At 33.3% G+C, this 19,099-nt stretch overlaps 1 protein-coding gene across 1 annotated transcript in view; it reads left to right on the plus strand.

The window, feature by feature from the left end:
• Positions 1 to 19,099, plus strand: part of LOC143910599 (uncharacterized) — an 87,032-nt gene that overhangs the window by 57,239 nt on the left and 10,694 nt on the right. Inside the window, exon 3 of the mRNA XM_077429136.1 lies at positions 18,003 to 18,168. Coding sequence (XP_077285262.1) covers positions 18,003 to 18,168 — 166 coding nt within the window. The remainder of the gene's footprint in view (positions 1 to 18,002; positions 18,169 to 19,099) is intronic.

The following is a 19,099-nucleotide window of genomic DNA, read 5'->3' on the forward strand; positions in this document are numbered from 1 at the left end:
ACTCTCCAATACACTTCCATTCGTTTCTGTTTTGCGCAACTCTGACTCATTCACCTAGCATATATTTTTTAATTTCGTCCACCCATCTTCATTGTAAACTTCCTTTCACTCCTTTACATTTTCTCGGGTACCATTCCAGCACTTATTTTTTCCACCTTTCGTCCATTCTTCCAACTACATACGTGACCCCCCTTATCATTTTAATCTCTTCACTCTCTCCACTTTATCAACTAACATTTTTACATATCTCATCCACGTATTCCGTTTTCTATCTGTCTTCAGTATGCCAAGCATACAGGGTTCCATACTTATTTGAGTTCATTGGAATTGGTGTAATATTTTAGCGTGCAATGTCTAAGTTTCTCATCCATATTCGATCACTGAAAAATTACTTTGTTTAAAGATCTTTTTCTTTAGGCAAAGTGGCATTTTCGATTTAAAAACGGCGTTCATTAGCCCAAATGCATTGCATCCTTATTTCATACGTCTCTTTATTTCCTCTTCTTTACTACCGTACTTGTCTTTTATTTGTCCTAAATGTAAATAATTACTGACTGCTTCTACTGTTTGATCATATAATGAAATGCTATCGGTATGCATTAATGTATGTACATACATATATATAATACCGATGAATCTATGTATAATTCTAAAATAAAACCAATAATAAATAATAACTAAAACTAAAAACAATAACTAAAATAAAACCAATAATAGCTATTTATTGGTTTTCGATGAATTATGTTAGCATGACTATGTGAATTATTATAGCAATACCATTGGTTATTTTTATGGAATTCAAAAATTGATGATTGCATTTAGCGTACTTAAATATATATAGGTATACATATGTATTATGAATAAGAAAAACAGTTAGTTTTTCCCTTTAGGTATATTATGTGATAGCTGTAAATTTTTCAGATTGTAGAAGTAAACCCCTTACATAAAAGAACAATTTATTTGTATTGAAATAATTACATATACATATCTAGTAGAAAGTGCCTCAAATAAATAAATGCATTAAAATAAAATAGCTGTATAATTTTGTTTGAATATTTATTTATTATTTTCGGCAAACAGTTAATCGATAAATTTAAGTATCGAAAAAGTAAGTCCTTGTAGAATTTCGTCATTCATATTTAACGTATTTACTGTTACTTATGTAGATGTAGAGTTGAAAATTATACGTTGAATGTTTTTCAACTTGTTGGATTTTTTCAAGCCACTCGTACGGTCGTTTGTTTAAAATTAATCAAAATAAAATGGTGCAATATTTAATTTACATCATTCGAACAATTTCGTTAGCTACCAGTGAGAAAATAAATGCAATTTTCGTAACATAACAGTTGCGTTGTGCATACAATGCGAGCGAACGAGAGCGAAATTTTCACCGATTCACTACGAGGCTCACACTTGCGCCGCGCACACGTATATATGTATATAAATATTATTAATATAGATGAGAAATTTTCCTTCATAATAATCGCCGGTGGGGTTCGTGGGAAATGAACCGCTTTTCCGACAATGGATTTCGTAAGCGGTGAGGTACCGGCGCGCCCTGGACCCATCGTCCATGGGAAGTTTCCCATAAGAGAGCACATTTTCATAACACACTAACAATGCCGTTCTCAAATTATCCGAATCGATGGAGAAATAAGAGCAATTGCGAGTGTTGTATTTATATGTTAAAGTTCGCTATCGAAATCGGATCAAACGGTAACAAATGAACTGTTAAGATGCAACGTTTGCGCAATCATTCTCGTCATCAATGCGATGCGTATTCACGATTCGTTTTGTCGTAGGGTTCGGAAAAAACAATACAGATTTTTAAATGAATAACTCCTTGACACTATTGCGCTATAGATTATTTGTGAATTGCAGGAAATAATCTGTGACTAATTAAATTATATGGAAAATTTTGCGCGCTAAAATTATTTGCTGTAATAATGAAATTTTAATTTGAAAAAACAGTTTGTAATATGTAGATGGTAGATTCATACACTTAGCTTGCGAAAGAAATCGTATTTCATTATAAATTACCATTGAATCACCCATACATATTACTGGTGTTACGTACGCAAGTTTTCCGACAAAACACCGTGTGATTTATCTTAGAATCGTTTATATATTCCGATTCGTTCGATTTGAATACAAAGTGCAATGTAAACTGCATTGAATGCGTCGTTAGTGCACCGGTTTGAGTCATAGTACATTACGTACAATACTAACGAGACTAATACAGATTTTACATAGTACATAATAGTAACGAGGATATCGGTTTTAATTTAATTCATATATTTTTTTAATTAAGTAAACCGATTTGTTTGAAAATGAACATAAAATAAAGTGAGTGACATCAAGACGTTGACAAAATGGTTAGCCGGAACTATAACGTCCAGTCTGATAAAGGCATCACTTTGAATGCCAAAAGTCCTAATAATGGTACTCAATATTCAACCAAAACTATCCAAAGCAACGTATCTAAAACTAAGCAAAATATACATTACACACAAGCATCAGTCGGAACTCAGTATTGCTCTCAAACGACCCAATATACCTACTCGGCTCCATTGCCGAAAACAAAGTATGAAAAGTCGTCTATAATCCCAACTTACACGCCAACTGTGAATCAAGATCTGAGTACAAACGTAGACTTGAAGAGCATAAAGCCGATCGGTGAGCCAATCGCCAATTTTACTTTCGTACCAGTCGCCAAAGATCCGATCTACAGCGAGTCCTCCCACAAGAGGAACTACACCGAAACGGCCCCGTATCCGAAAAATACGAGCAGCTTTTCCTCGAATTCGGACACGTATTCCGTGAAATCTTTCAAGATCAGATCCACGACACCCAGCAACGGATCTTCGAATAACAACGCGGCCAATTTACCGACGATCGCCGAGAGCGTCATCGAGGATGGAGAGTATCCGGTCGATGTTGGAAATCATTTTGAGTATAGTACTAAGGCTGCCAAGTGCTTGGCTAATACTGCTCTCAGGGGGAGTAATAAAGATGAGGGGTATGAGAATCGACAGGAGGATTCTTGCTGCAGGGAGCACGCCGTCCACAGTTTGAGAAGCGGCCATTTTCAGTATGCGACGGAAATAAGTGACACGCTCAAAGAACGCAACAAGTACAAGTATCAGGTATGTGTTAATTGGTGAAAGAAAAGGAAGACATTTTTTTCTTCATAATTTTGTGTGACATTATGAAATTCTATGATATATCTAAGAAAATTTTATACTATACTTGTTGAGGGCTATATTTCATTATTGAGGGCTTGGGATTTTTCTTAGTAACGAATTGTAGTACTATTGTATACCCATAATCGATCACTAATCACGTTTTCATGATTTAGAAAAAATGTGTGTGTGCGTGTGTGGCTTTTTTGGGGATTTTTTGAACATCGTTAGATCTATCGAACTGAAACTTAGTATCGGTTTCTGAAATCTTTAATATGTTAATCGATGTAAAATTTTTTTTGTATATAAAGGTAATAAAGTGGTTTTTATGTATCATCTGAAATCTTGAATATTTTAATAAATTTAAAATATGTAGGAACATAGTGAGCAAAATACTAAATTACTAAAAGTATGTACATATTTTAGCCAAGAGTCAGGATCAAAATACAAATATTTGACTGGAAAACCTATGTTAAGTGTTTGCAAAATATATGTACATACAAGTGGTGGGCCGTGACTTTTAAAACAGGGGACTAGGTGTAGACAAAAATATATATATGTATGTATGTATAAACAAAAAAAAAATTATAATAGACTGTCTTTTCATTTTTGTGCTTAGATAAATATAACAAAATATAAATATAACAAAAAAAGCTTTTCTTAATACCATCTTGTTTGTCTTCAAAGCTTAATCTTGTAAAATGAACGATTTGTCGAAGAATCGATCGATAATGCAAAATTCCAAGGCCTCGTTATTTGGTTCCGCACTGATTTGTTCTGAGGGAATTGTTTCGCTTATCGAGTCCCTTGCCATATTTACGCTCAAAAAGTTCTGTGTAAATGTGTGTTATTTTAACAAAAAAATAGTTCAGAATAATGTTTGATAGATAGAAATCAGATTATTTTTAGTGAAAATTCCATAAATGCTCGAGAAGACGAGCACATAAATTAAAAAATGTTTAGTTTTCGATGGAACGCCTATATATAATATAACAATTTGCCAGTTGCGCGAAGGGAACAGACCTTCCAGTCTAAAGACGGCACGCCACTGCTCTCTCAATTTACTTTATTCGCATTTAATCTCTATGCCTTTGCGTCGGGTATAATTTGTATTCAAAACTATGAAAACCATTTTGAAGACTCTTCTTGTTTGCAAAAATTGTCTTCATACATACATATATGTATATGTTCATATGTATAGGTGATTTTCTAATTTAAATTTTATACTGCAAGTTTAGTAAATTATTTTTTTTATATGTATGTATGTATACCCATTTATTTTAAATGGAATTTCAATGTAAAGTTACCATTAAAATCTTAATGTTTCGTATGAATTTAAAGATGCCGCCCCTTAACTGAATTATCGCACAAATTCCGACAGATTTGGTTTGTATGTAAGCGAGATAATATAATACTTTCACTCCGAGGTCGCACTATATAGTAAATTATCAAAGTTATTACGAATGTTTGCAATTTCTTCTTGTGCTTTTTAAAACTGGCTCGCTTTCTTCTCCTTGTCCTCCGCCACTTGTTAACAATTTTATGGTGCACTTTTGGAGGCTGGAGAACAGCATGGCCGTCGAATAAAGTATCCACCGTGACCTCGGGGTGTTTTTTATTGTCCTCTCCGTATCTTTGGCCGTGTCTATCCATTATTGACTTTCGATGTCGAAAAGTAAAGCACTTTCGTACGAAGATGTCGTTTTTTCACTTTCCAAATTGTACCACGACGCCCACGCGTGCTAACCCTTACTTAACTACCAACAACAAATGTCGTAACTCGATGTTATGTTATGATATTAATTTTAAAAATATAACAATGTAGTGGTAAATAACCGTAAATGCAATAAAAATTCGCCGCGTTCATATAATTTGGGAAAGTTTCGTAGGTGGAGTCATTTCCGCGTGCAATTCCTTTTACGACGATCTTAATCGACCACGGATTGTAATGAAAGAAAATGGCGTAGAAAGGATGTTGAAGTAAAGGCGTTTAATAATAATGGTCGTGTCGACAAAGAGCTCTTCCCTTTCTTTACAATTTAATTTGATCATTGAACGATACAATACAGCGGTGCACATTGAAACGTGAGTGAAAATCAAATTGCCATTGATTTACTCATAACAAAAAGATAATCAAAAGTAATGCGACTTAATCATTACTTCGATCGGTTCACTGGAGCGCAAGAGACAACTTCTCATCAAAATAATTTAATAACAATATTTCATTATACGTACATACAGAACAAAATATATTTACAAACGCCTCTAGCTATCGCATTACACATCAAAGTCACACCTGTACCTGTACGGGAGTTGATCAGATTTCGACCGTAAGAAATGAAAATATATAAAAACTATAAACACTTCTTTCCATTCGACCGTATTCGTACGAAATGATGATGTTTATATAAATAAAAGTCGTATATAATCGTTTGATCGTTTGTGATCATCGAATCCATTCGGTATTCAAATGAAGCGCTTTTTTCCCCCGCATAAACGTTATTTACGAGTCGCGTGCTTCTCAAACATTTTCGCACGAATTATGCATATCGTTTTTATTAAATACTAGCTGAACCCGGCATGCGTTGCAATGCCAGAATAAGGCATGCAATTCCCGTTCCCGTTTCAAGTGATGGTTGAAGCTCAACGCCGTGGAGTAACGTCTCTTCAACGCCGTGTCGTCATAAACCAACCTGTTAAAGTGGCTACCAACAAACACATTTCCTTGACTACACAATGGCGCTTCATATTTTCGCGTCGGTAAAATCGTAATTACGAATGATATTATTTAGAGGTTTTTTCCCGTTTTTTTTCACAGTAATCTTCCCGGACATGCATACAACAAATCCTGAAAGTTCCATCGTAATCGGTTCAGTGGTTTAGGAGCCTATTCAAGACAGACAGACAGACAGATATACAAACATTAAATTTTATATATATAGATATAGAATTAATTGCCTGTTGCCGATGAACGTCATGTCGCTTTTTGGGCATTGAGCAGGATGTACAAATAACATTTGTATTGTTTTAATATAAGATGATTCATTACATATCATTTGATATAAATAATGATTGTAAATTGAATATATGAACTTATTATATATTTTAATTTGATAAATCGTATTGCAGTTTGAGAAGCCGCCGATGAAAAAATAATGTGAGGTAGTAAACGAAAGCGACATAACGGACAATCTTCCGAAAAAGCGGTGAAAATGTTTACGATCACTGTCAACAAAGAATCACATCCGATAAGTCGATTTGAAAAGTTACATTTGCATAATGCATTTATTATGACTAAAATGTCACATTTTATGTACGTTAACCTTTTGCACTCGTAACATTTATACTGTAATAAGTATCTTAAGCCGAGTTGCTGCAACGGATTATTTGATTTTAAAGCTCTTTCATACAATATGTTGATATATTTTTTTAAATGAACTCTATATATTATATTATATGTATGCCAAATAGCTGGTGGTGAAAACAATAAAAAAGTCGTCAATAGCATACAAGGGTAATAAAAGCGAATGAAGAGAAAATAGTATTTAAATATTCTATTATATCACGATGTGTTAATGGCTGTCCGATCACTAGACAATTTATTTCATTTTGCCCGCAAAATTATCAAATCTCAACCGCAGAATTAATTTCTTCGACTGTTCTGCAATACCTCCACCACTTATCTATCACTTTTCTTTCTATCAAATTCAAATACACGGGTATGCTTCGATTGCCATCGTATAATCGTCGTGTCATGAAGAAAAAGTTCCACACAAAGGCAGCCATTGACAATTTTACACGCTTCTATATGATTCGATTATGTTCAACAGCCGTTTAACAGTTCAACAGTTAACAATTTCAACGTGACACTCAATTCCTCGCCCAGTTCTTTGTACGCGTCGTGACTAAGTGGATTAATAAATTACTTAAGCAAAATTCGAAAATGCTCTCGTATTATGCTAATTATGTACGCTGCAGTCGTGATATCGTCATGATTTCCATCGAAAATTATGCCTTGAAAGCGGTCATATCGAAGTGTGAAATTTGCGGTAGTACTTCTCACAAGGTTAATAAGTATTGTGTATGAAAGTTTAATTTGGATAATTTTGCTGAAGTTTCTCAACAATACACAAAAAATGCTTTAGTATCGGCGTGACCTTACGACATGGAAGTTTCTAATATCCAGCTTTAAATCTCTCCGAAGTCCATCAGTTTTTTTCCTGTTGTACGGCAAGGAAAGCGCATCACGACACGACAGAAACCAGACCGGTGGATGATTTCTCTCTGTCGTACACGAAATTGCTATTAAAAGCATAAAGAAAAAATCATAATAGATCTATATAGATATCTAAAACGAGTCTGGATTGATTCGATCATGATTTGACTGATCATGATAGTCGTTGATCTACAGCTAATTAATTTAACGAATCGGTAGCTTTTCAATAACCGTGCCACGAAAGCTAAGCCCCTTTTTCTATAAACAAATAGATTCCTATTTAAACAAACATAACATATTTTTATATTTTGTCTGCATATTTATAAATAATATTTGAGGGGAATAAAATACATACTAGCCAAATAAACCAGCAGTATACCTATAGTTGCGTTATTACTAACGAGAGATTCCCGGGTTCAAGCCCTGGGTTGACCTAAATTGAAAAGAATTTATTCGGAAGTATTTTAGTAGTACCGCTGATTAGACTTGGATATTTATGACTCCAAGTGGAACGTTTCCTATCAGAGTTTGTCAATTTATCTGATTTTATTGTTGAAACAGTTCCTCATCAAAATGGCTTTTGAAAAACTACAAGAAAACAACAAATTTGAGGGTGTCGCGATTGATTTTTCATCCACATGCATTAATAGATTACGTGACTATAATAAAAACGAGTAATGTTTGAATTAACATAATGCATTTTCTTGGTGGAAAGCATGATTTTTCAGCTGCATACATACATTGTTTCAAATATTATTTAATAAAAAAAAATTAGAAAGAATTCAGTATACAAAAGAGAAATGTTGATTTCCACCAAATTTATAAATTTCTTTGAAGTACATACATTGATAATTAAAATGTAAGGCTATCTATCATTTTTATAACTTTAAAATCTGGCAGAATGCTCTGAGGAAATGTAATATAAATTTTTTATGACTCAGATATCTAATTGGCTCAATAAGAACACTAATTATATGATGAAAAATATATTTTATATCACCACTCTCGATTTTTTTTAACATTTTATTATCTAAGTAGGAAGACCAGTTTCTGCATAATTTTCTTTAGATTTGAAATTAATTAAGTATCCGTGGAACATATTCGATGCATTGAGCTACCGTAGAGTTGTAAACTTTACGACAGCTCGTTATATACAGCCTTACGTTGCGAAGTTAATTCTCACGCATACGCTCTTTATTAATGTCAGCTCATAGAAAGGACAATCGAAATAGGCTTTATGTATTATTAATTGCGGATCAATTCGGGGGGAAAGTGTCGAAATTTTGGATGAGTTCGATCGAATTGTGAAACTCGAGATAATGCTACTCTAAAGTTGCGCAATGGATTCTGTTAACACGCTGACAACCGACGGCCTTTTTAACGAATATTATTTTCGTATGTGCGCATGTTTGATAAAACACGGTCGAGGTTATCTAAACGACCTTAGGTGAACGATGTAAAAATGCAAAAAAGACAACGTCTTCGGCGCCGAGCTTTCTCCCCTTTTTACTTGTAAATTTTTTTAACGGCTCGCTTATCATAAATTAAAATACGTAAAAAAAAATACGCAAATGATCGTTGCTTAAGTTTTATTTTTTTTCTGATTGTTTAGCTCAATTTACGACAATGTATTTGCACCGGGTGTTTGAATACTAATCGTCCGTGTATAAAAATAATAAATATATTTCACATCGCGTGCAACGTTTCCATTCAAAAAACGAGTTATCAATTAAGACGATGATAACATATATAGAAATTACAAGGCGCATATTCCACTGCAAACCCGTTTCCTTTTCACAGTCAATGTGTCTAACTGTCGCGGTTACTTTTCGACCGGAAATGAAAAGCTGTAAACGCTACTATCAATTTTAAAATGTTGAAGATTACGTCCATTCGGCGCGAAACAATCAGACGTATTTTATGCGCGTTGTCTGGATGTCTAATTTGAAATTAATTTAAGTCCACTTTTGAAAGTTGACTGACAATAAGTCTATCATAACTGCTAGTTCCAGTTTGTATCAATTAATTTTTGACCATCATAAATTCACTCTTTTAAACAGAGGTAATCCCTATTGTAGATCAAGATAATGTCCACTAACAACATTTATGATCTTGACATTCTAAAATATACATACATATGTATGTGTATTAGTAAGAAGATATTTTTTGTTTCGAAGATGAAATTAGGAATTAAGGAAAATTGATATTTTTACATATTTGAACGACTGTTTATGCGCAAGAAAATAACTGGACCATATATGAACATATAGAGTTCATATGTTTCAGTCAAAGTGTGTTACCAGTTGTAATATATTTCGAATAGTTAAAATATGTTTCATTTATCCCACGTATGTACATAGTTAGTTTATAGGACACAATGGATTTACAATCTGACTGGTTAGATTCAGTCAATATATATGATCACTTATTTTAATTCAATATGTCCAGAATCTCGGAAAAGCAAAATAAACGTATTACAGGTCACCAGTATTTTTAAATATTTTTATTATATTTAATGTTTTGCGATATATTTCTAGAAATGGAGAAAAGTGAACTTATACCACTTTCATGTTTTCATGTTTCACTGCCAAGCCCCGATTCAGCTATTTCAGCGCTCTGGGCAAAATGCTCTTGTTTTTGCCGCCCTTTACATGTTTTTATTTTAAACGATTTTTTGGAGGGGAATTTTCGTAGGTATTTTTATTGTGTAAAAAACTTATGTAAAAGTATATTAGATGAAAATATATTACCTTTATACAATAGGTATGTACATATATGCCCCCAAGTACAACTTATATCTACATTTGAGATGTTATGTCAAAAACAAAAGACGGCACAAATACATATGTATGTATATATGTACATATGTAGAGATCTACAAAATGCTAGAATGAACGTTACAATAATGCTAGAACGTTACAATAATGCTAGAATGTTTTAATTGTGAAATCAATTCAGCGAAATGAATGATGATTTTATTCATCCAATGAAATATTAAATTATAAATCGTTCAATTCAATCTTGAAAAGGTATAGAATTTTAAAGATTTCCTTTGATATTTATCACGTCAGCTTTTCAATGATGTCTGCCAGTTTAATCATTGATCACACTCATCCAAAGGTTGACCCCGTTGATCCCAAATCGGGTAGAAAGTCAAAGGAAAATTTGTGGTAGCTCTAATTTTTGACGCGTTCGCGCCTGTTAGTATCTCACTCTAAGATAACACGCTAACCGCCGCCACAACCTCAGTAAATCACTTTCTTTTATTGGGCACGCGTCTTAAGACAACTGTTGATAACAACGGGCGTTAACTACCATACTGCGAAATTAATTGCTCCGAACATACGTCAGCCCCGATAAACCTATAATTATAACATATTTCTCACCTGTTGTTGCATACATTTGTCTGTGTTCGAAAGTCAACCTTAAGTGTCGAATTAAACGTTGCGGAATTATCTATCTATTGACGAATCTTTATTGAGTGATAAGACGAAACGGTTATATTATACTTTCGTATGTAGATATAATGTGTACGCGATCTGTTAGGTAATGCGAGTATGTAGTGAATATATATAGGTAAATACCGTAACGTTAACAAAAGCGATTATGGCAATTGTTTCGTCATATTTGTAATAGTTTTCGCCTCGTTTCACTTTTGCGAGCGACCGGAAAGAATCATCCCGACATGAACAATGCCAGACGCTAGTGGGTCATGTTTGAAATATGTGAGAAAATCGAGGAAAACGAGACTCTGTTTTCCGATGTGTGTATTCATCATCTTGACTACAGGTTAATGTTATCTAAAAAAAAAATTTTTTTTTGGAATATCAAATGCCGTTAATATTCATAAATATAGCATGAAAATATAATACTAGCGGAAGTCATTAGAACATACAATAATAAAATTAGTAAAATTTATATTTTCTCATAATGCCATTGTATGTGACAAATATTAGGTAGGATGGTTTTCCCAATTTGATGAGGAACCGTTTCAACAATTAAATCCGACAAATTGCCAAACTCGGATAGTAAACGATCAAATTAGAGTCACAAATATACAAATCTGACCACAACTCTGCAGAAATTCTCTTCAATCGGGGTCAACCCAGGGCTTGAACCTGGAAACCTTTCGGTGATTAGTATTAACGCAACCACCGAGTTATACTGCTGGCTAACCTGTAACGTTATATTCGATTAAGAATCCAAACTGACCAGCAGCATTCCAGAAATACTTCCGAATAGATTATTTTCCATCGAGGTCGACCCAGGGCTTGAACCCGGGAATCTCTCGGTAGTTAGCATTAGCGCAACCACCGAGCTGTACTGCTGTCTGTACATACATATGATTATATGTATGTATATGCACTTATAGATAGATGAATGAACTGCACGTACATATGTCCATATGTAGATATGTAGAATGAAAAGATGTGTTCTAATGAACATGGTAAGCAAGAGAATGCAGTAAAAAGTATTGTTTCAGAGGACGCTTAGCGTATGTAAAATGTTTAGAAATATCAGTTAAATGTATAGAACATTGGATAGTGGGTTTAATTAATTTTAATGATAAACAAAACCAAACATTGCAATCTTTCACACAGTCTATTATGAGACGTGGCACATTTCAATTTATGTAATTTAAAATACCAAACAAACTTGTACGTTAGTTTGGTATTTAAACATATTGTTTATGAATGATTAGAATAATCTAATTTAGCTCTAATTTAATGCATATATGAATAATATATGTATATACATATATGTATACATAATTCAAAGGCGTGGGGTGGAAATTTCTGTGTTTCTATCGCGCAGCTTTATTTACACATACATATTTACATACATATGTTGATACCTTAGAAGCGTGTTTGATTTTTTTTAAATATTTGTATTTAATATTTATATTTACCTAGGCGCCACTATGGGTTTTGTCCCAAGTCGACACATATGGCCAAATCAGTACATATGTATGTACTTTATATAAATTTAAAACATTATTATTAAAAATTTGCAATTACATTCAAATAATGGTGAAAAATGAGGATAGGTTGCCAATTTATTTGGAAACGTTTCAATAGTGAAATCAGATTGTCAAACTCTGATAGAAAACATATATTCAAGGTTTGGTCAGGAATACTGGGCAGGGTTTGAACCCATGACCCCTTAGTTGATGGCATTATACGCTTACCACTGACTGGACTATGTTGTGGGTTTAATTTGACTGTAATAAGATGTCTTCATCTTTTGAACGTTGCCAAAAGTATTTAAAGTATGTTGCTTGGCGTAATCGGACACCCAAAGCTAGCATATAAATTAACGATGCCCAAACAGTTTATAAAAAAATTAAATACTCTTAAGTCGAGTTTTAATGAGATCAAATTACGAAATGCGCTGTTATCAGGTTTTTCTAGTTTTCTTGAATACACTTAAACAGCATTTTTATCTTTTACTATATTATTGATTTGGTGAGAATGCCTTTTAATATATTTTTTTTTTTATAATATATACATTTTTTTCTCATTTTGATTGATGATATGGCGCACAACTTCTTACATTTTCCCAGCGGTTTCAAAGGCCGATTGCTAAATTGTATAAATTGTGCAAAAGCTTGAAGATCACCTATAAAACCATGATTTGCGTTACTCGTTTCTGGTTTTGATTCATCAGACCAACCTGTTGCACCACTCGTACAATTCGACTATAAATCGTTACAAAGACGTAACTAAAATGAAAGTTTAAGACTAAAACAATAGTGAGGACCCTCGAAGACGTCAAATCTGACGTGCACGAAGTAGGTGTTGATGAAGAACGTCAACAGACGGTCCGTCCTACCATTGTCGACGAACAATACTGTCATATTTCAACTTTCTTTCTGTCGCATTCTAAATCGTGACAAATGATTAGGTCAACTGAACAAATCGCTCAATTTCGTACACGCTTAATAAGTTTGTAACCTTTGCGGATGGAAAAGAGGTGCAATCGAATCTGATAAATGCATGATCGATCGAGATTGCGATACAATCGCTATCGACGAATCATTGTGTGATATTTTGAGGAGAAAGTAAGATCATTCATTGATAGAACGACGATCTCTCACATCAGATATTGTTTATTTTTTTATGCAACAATGTCACAATAATCCATATTGAACAATACTAGGTAATTTTTATTGTCCAATGATCGATAATGTTTCCTAAACTAAACACGCGAATACTATCATTAAACAATCTGAAAGTCAAGTATGCATATACGTACATATATTAATATAACAGAAAATTATTAAGTTATTAATACATCAACTGCAAATATTCGAAACTTTCAACTCGGAAGCTGAATGTAATCTGGACGTGCGAATCTCGAAGACCGCACCCGTTTGACGTATCAATTACTCACAAAAATCAACGACGCGTAAAAGCGACTCCAGTGCTTAATGTGTTATCGCTTTCGCCGAACGCCGAATCCTGTTCAAAAAGCTCATTGCTATTGTAATCTTTATCGCACCGCAAATGCCATAAAGTATTTGCCGAATTTATATACACTTTCGCGAAGCTTGTCGATTCGACGACTTTCAACCATATAAAACATTCACTACTCATTCAATTTTCTATATATATGTTACGTATATACATATGTTACAGTGAAAGCATATTTCAAGTAAAAATATATTTTTACCAATTCAAGCAGTTCAAATGTATCCAACAATGAATTTAAATCGTTTTAAACTCTATAAATTTAACCCTAACAACCCAATCTTAAATGAATAGGGCCAACCCTTACTTAACCTAACCTATCCTAACCCTTAAATAATATCAACCCTAACAATATAATCTTACAATGAATAAAACCAACCCTGAAAATGTAACTGGTTATGATTTCACTGAAACGTCAGTGAAAATATATTTTCACTTGAAATATAATTTCACTGTGTAATTATAAAGTATTTCGAATAAAAACATTTCCAAACAAAATGTATATGTTACAGTACAACTGCACATTTCGTTCGTTTATGAACATACTAGTTTGTTCACACACGAACCTATCTGTCCAATTACAGTGTACATAAAAGAACAAATTGACAAACGAACTATGTATGTATGTATGTAGTTGGTTTATGCACAAAATATTAGGCATAAGTTTAAGTATTCCCAATCGTTTTCCCATCCTATATGTAAGTATGCTTATACTGGGTTGCAATATTTAAAAATAATAGCTGTCTAAAATTGTCTCATAGTGCCTGTACAGTTTCCCAATACGCTGCTACTTTGGCCAGACATATATATGTATACACACATATTATAAGAGAAAAAGTAAAATATAGAGTTAGCACACACTGTACATTTAAGTACATGCATACAATATAAAACTTTAAAATACAAAAAATAATAAAATTTGAAGATAGCTCTTGACTGTTAGCATTTAACTAAAACCGTAACTAAAAACTTAACCAAAACCAATAGTTCCAACAAACTAATATGTTCATGAACGAACCGAAGTAAACATTCTAGTTTGATATATTTATTTATTTTATTTTTTTATTTATTTTATTCTAAACAGACCATTGTGGCATAACAGGAATTCTTAAATCGCCACAATGGTCAAAAAATATAACACAAAAAAAAAGAAAATAACAATTAAACATAAATTAATACATAACGAAAATAATATACTCATCAATTATACATAAAAAAATACATTTGAACATAAACATAAATACATCCATACATAAACATAAAAAATAGCATTTAATAATAACAGATAAAGTAAAAATATCAAATAAAATATAGCATAAGGAATGCCTTGCACCTACAGCCAGTTTCAATAAATATGTAAGAAACAACTACAAATACAAAACATCCCTGTAAGGCCCAAATGGAAGAGAGTTAATCAAAATTTCACTCATAAATCACAATCAATCATGAAAACAATGATGATCGCAGACTACCAGATAAATGGGTTAGAGTAATTTCCGACAATTTACGCTCACTAGTATATATGTAGGTACATATATACTAGTGAACATACGAAGTGAATATACATACATATACACACATATGTATACACAATTCATTTGCTCGATTTTGATAGACAAGGATTATTTTGAGTAAGGAATATCTCAAACAGCTCGTCTAAAGTAAGGGAAACTTACCTTTTTCAAATGTCCAAGTAATATACTTTTATTGAGAAACATGCAATGCAATACATGTAAGGTATGTATGGAATTTTTCCTTTGACTCGAAAACGATGTCTCCTTATTTGGTCATTTTTACTAAACATAACTTTGACTTTATTTAATGATCAGTTCTTACAGAATATGTGACTTTTGTTACGTTGAAATATTTTCTCACGTCATTGAAAAAAAAATGTCAAATGCTCCAACTGTAGAGCGTCATCTGGTGCATATCCGTTACGCTTTTCGACTATGACATTCGATGCGAATAAATGCGCTTGTCTTGTGCGTAACTGCATCTCATTTTGCATCGCCGATTTTAATTTACCTCCACTTTTATTGCAACGGTTCGAAAACGAAATTCGATTACACTGGATGACCTCACAAGTCGTTGAAATAAATTGAAAAAATGTTTCGGGTCAATACGGGAGGTTAAGCCAACGCTTCCCAATCGTGCATCGTAACAATCGACAGTTTAATAATACATCTACCCGAGATAAAAATGTTACTTTCTACTAGACATACTCACACTTTCCGAGGTAGATAAGTATCGCACCTTTATGATACATCTGGTTCACCGTTTAAAAATCGACAAATGATCAATTATTTCAGCATAGAAGAAAGTTGCGTGAAAATTCAGCCTGCGATTTTCCACGAATAGATATAACATATAAAAATTATATGACCGCGGTATAATTTGTATCAAAAGGTAGCTTTGGTTTTATCGCATTTAAAAATTGTTTGAATATTAATCGTCGACTTGTCGATCAGCTTAATGGCATCTCTTATCAGCCGTACCGTTTTCTTTCGTTTCCTACTTTTACTACTTAACATACAAATATTGTAAATATACTGGTGTGTAAAATAATGTATTGAGCGCGAACGAGACAATATCGCTTTGTCGTATCGTAAATGACGCTTCGATAACATAATGGTATGGATTTGAATACGAATGGTTAAAAAATACGTTTTCGTCGTGTTCGTTACGTAAAATTTACAATTGACGGCTTTCAAAGGGTTAAAATTATGCTTATCGTCGATTATGGCCAAGCTGCGGCTTCCGGTGCTTCGTTATGACACGTTGTGCAATTTATATCATTATACATATGTATTTTAATAATTTTTTTATTATAATCTGAATGAATATAAAAATTGCTTTTAAGATTTAACTTTTCCTTATACCTACACAAATTTAACAAATGACTCAATCAAGCATTTCATGTACTGTTAACCTTGATTCATCAGAAGATTGATTGCACTTAAGTAAATTCTTCTGTGTACGTATAGTACAAACGAGGACAAAAAAGGTACTTACCCGTTAGCAAAAACTAGAAACCTTTGTTTAAAATTAATATTGTCGAATTAATAACATTTCTAGCATTAGCATTAGTATATGTAGATACAAACAATATTTTGGACTATTGTCGAGTTATAATCGCAATAAAAAAAATAATAAAAACCAAACGATGATTTTTAGTAATAAAAAACAGCTTTTCCAAGGTTAATTATAATCTGCAGCGATCTCACGTTTATGTTCATTGTTTGGTTTGTGGCCTTTTTTTGCTAAACATTATTTAATTATTTTAAATTAGTTGTACTATATAGTTGATTAATATATTTAAAACTATACTCAACTTCTAATCAAATAAATTTGATTGATGAGAATAAGTTTTTTTTATGTCATGTTTTTATTCACTGAGTGCTAGTTTTTGTGGATCATTTAATTATTAATATGCATTTATTTTTAACTAACATAAATAAAATTTAAAAATTAAAATAAACAGCAACTTTATAATGAATTGGAGGTATTTTTTTCAATAGAACTATGCATGTACATATATAACCTGATCCCATTTGAATATTTCTATATATAGCAGGAATAAAAAGCACTCGTGACCCCCCCCCTCCCCCCTCTCTCTCTCTCTTTCTCAAACTCTTATAGTAAATGGTCGACCTGGAGTCACAAGGTCTCTCCAGCAGCCATCAGTGGGACTCAAAACCGTGACCACTCTGTTCGAAAGCATATTATACTTATTACTAGTCACAGGAGCCTGAGGGGGCCGTGTATTGTTCAAAGGTTGTAAATGCATTGTTAAAGGTTTGCCGAACAATGGATAGCACTGTGACTATCCTACCTCTACTTATTACCATAGCCTTATCCCATTTATTTGGGGTCGACTCTTCAGATCGCCCGCTCTGAGTTTTCAGTACTCTGTGGAAACGTCATATTGTGATAAATGTCGAAAATTTCTTACATCGGTTAGTTTTACTTTGGCAAAACTACAAATATATGTAAATTGAAATGCAGAAATATTAAGAACTCTCTATCTTTTACTGTTTTGTGTGTTTTGAGTGTAACTTTGTGTGACAAGTATGTAGTATAAAAAACCATATTTATGTTATTTTTTAAATAAATTTATGTTATTTTTTATTGCAGGGCTCTCATCCGGATTCACTATGCCGTGTTCCAGTGGGGAGCTCTCCATGGGGGCGTAGCGCCGCAGCCTCCCGCCTACGCGCCCCCTGCCGCTTAATGAGATGGCCCTTGGCCCTAGCCGCCCTCTGCATCAGCCTGGCCCTTCTAGTTTACTTCTTAATGCCAGGTGTATAAATGTATAAATGTATAAATGATAAGCCGTTCCAATCCCAACAAAAAATTAATTTAATAAAAATTATAATTATTGCGCTATTAAAACGTCTAGTATGCTGCTCCAATCCCGCTCATGTTCGTTACGCCACCGTTGACAAATGCATTTTTCTAATGATTTCATTCGAAATTCCGAAAGACAAGATTTTCCAGCATGTGTCATAATAAAAATCGGAACCGAGATTATTTATTGATTTATGGCATTATGTAGTTTTATTATATGGCTCAATTTTGCAAATTAAAACACATTTCTCCCATACGTCAAAACGATCGTAATTATCCGACACGAGAATGCGGTCCACATTTGCCGTCGCTCGATTTTATAATTATTCATTTCTTTAAACGTCTGTCAATGGAAAATCTGTCATTGAATGTCTTCATTTATTACATACATTTGTTGAGTTTTAATACTGTTCGTGGATAGTTTGAGAAGCGACATTTTCACGACGGTTTTTATATCACCCAAAGCACACATTTTTCATTCGGACGCATTATCTCCACCGAGTGGAAAATTTCGAATTACGAATACCAACCGGTTCCGGGCTATTCTTAAAAAAATGTCCACTAATTCAATCTTACGTTTTAATAAACGGTATGTGCGTAATATACGAGTCGCATTCAATAGGTTACATACGCGCAGAGAAAGTTTTATATGTTTTGTTTTGTTATGTGTATTTTTTTTTGTCATTTACACAATGGCCCCCGCGCTTTGATCGATTTCCGATTAATGACCGGAAACAATGGCAACTTTTGAATCTCGATTCGAGAGTGATTGATGTCCGGTCGTTAGAGGACGACTGCGTGATGAATGTCTCGCCGAGGAATCGATCGTCCATTGTCATTTGACACTGGTTCATCTTCATCTCGAGGCTCTTGTTTGAAAATGT

Source organism: Arctopsyche grandis, chromosome 4 (genome assembly GCF_051622035.1).
Source record: "Arctopsyche grandis isolate Sample6627 chromosome 4, ASM5162203v2, whole genome shotgun sequence".
Classification (NCBI taxonomy): Eukaryota; Metazoa; Arthropoda; class Insecta; order Trichoptera; family Hydropsychidae; genus Arctopsyche; species Arctopsyche grandis.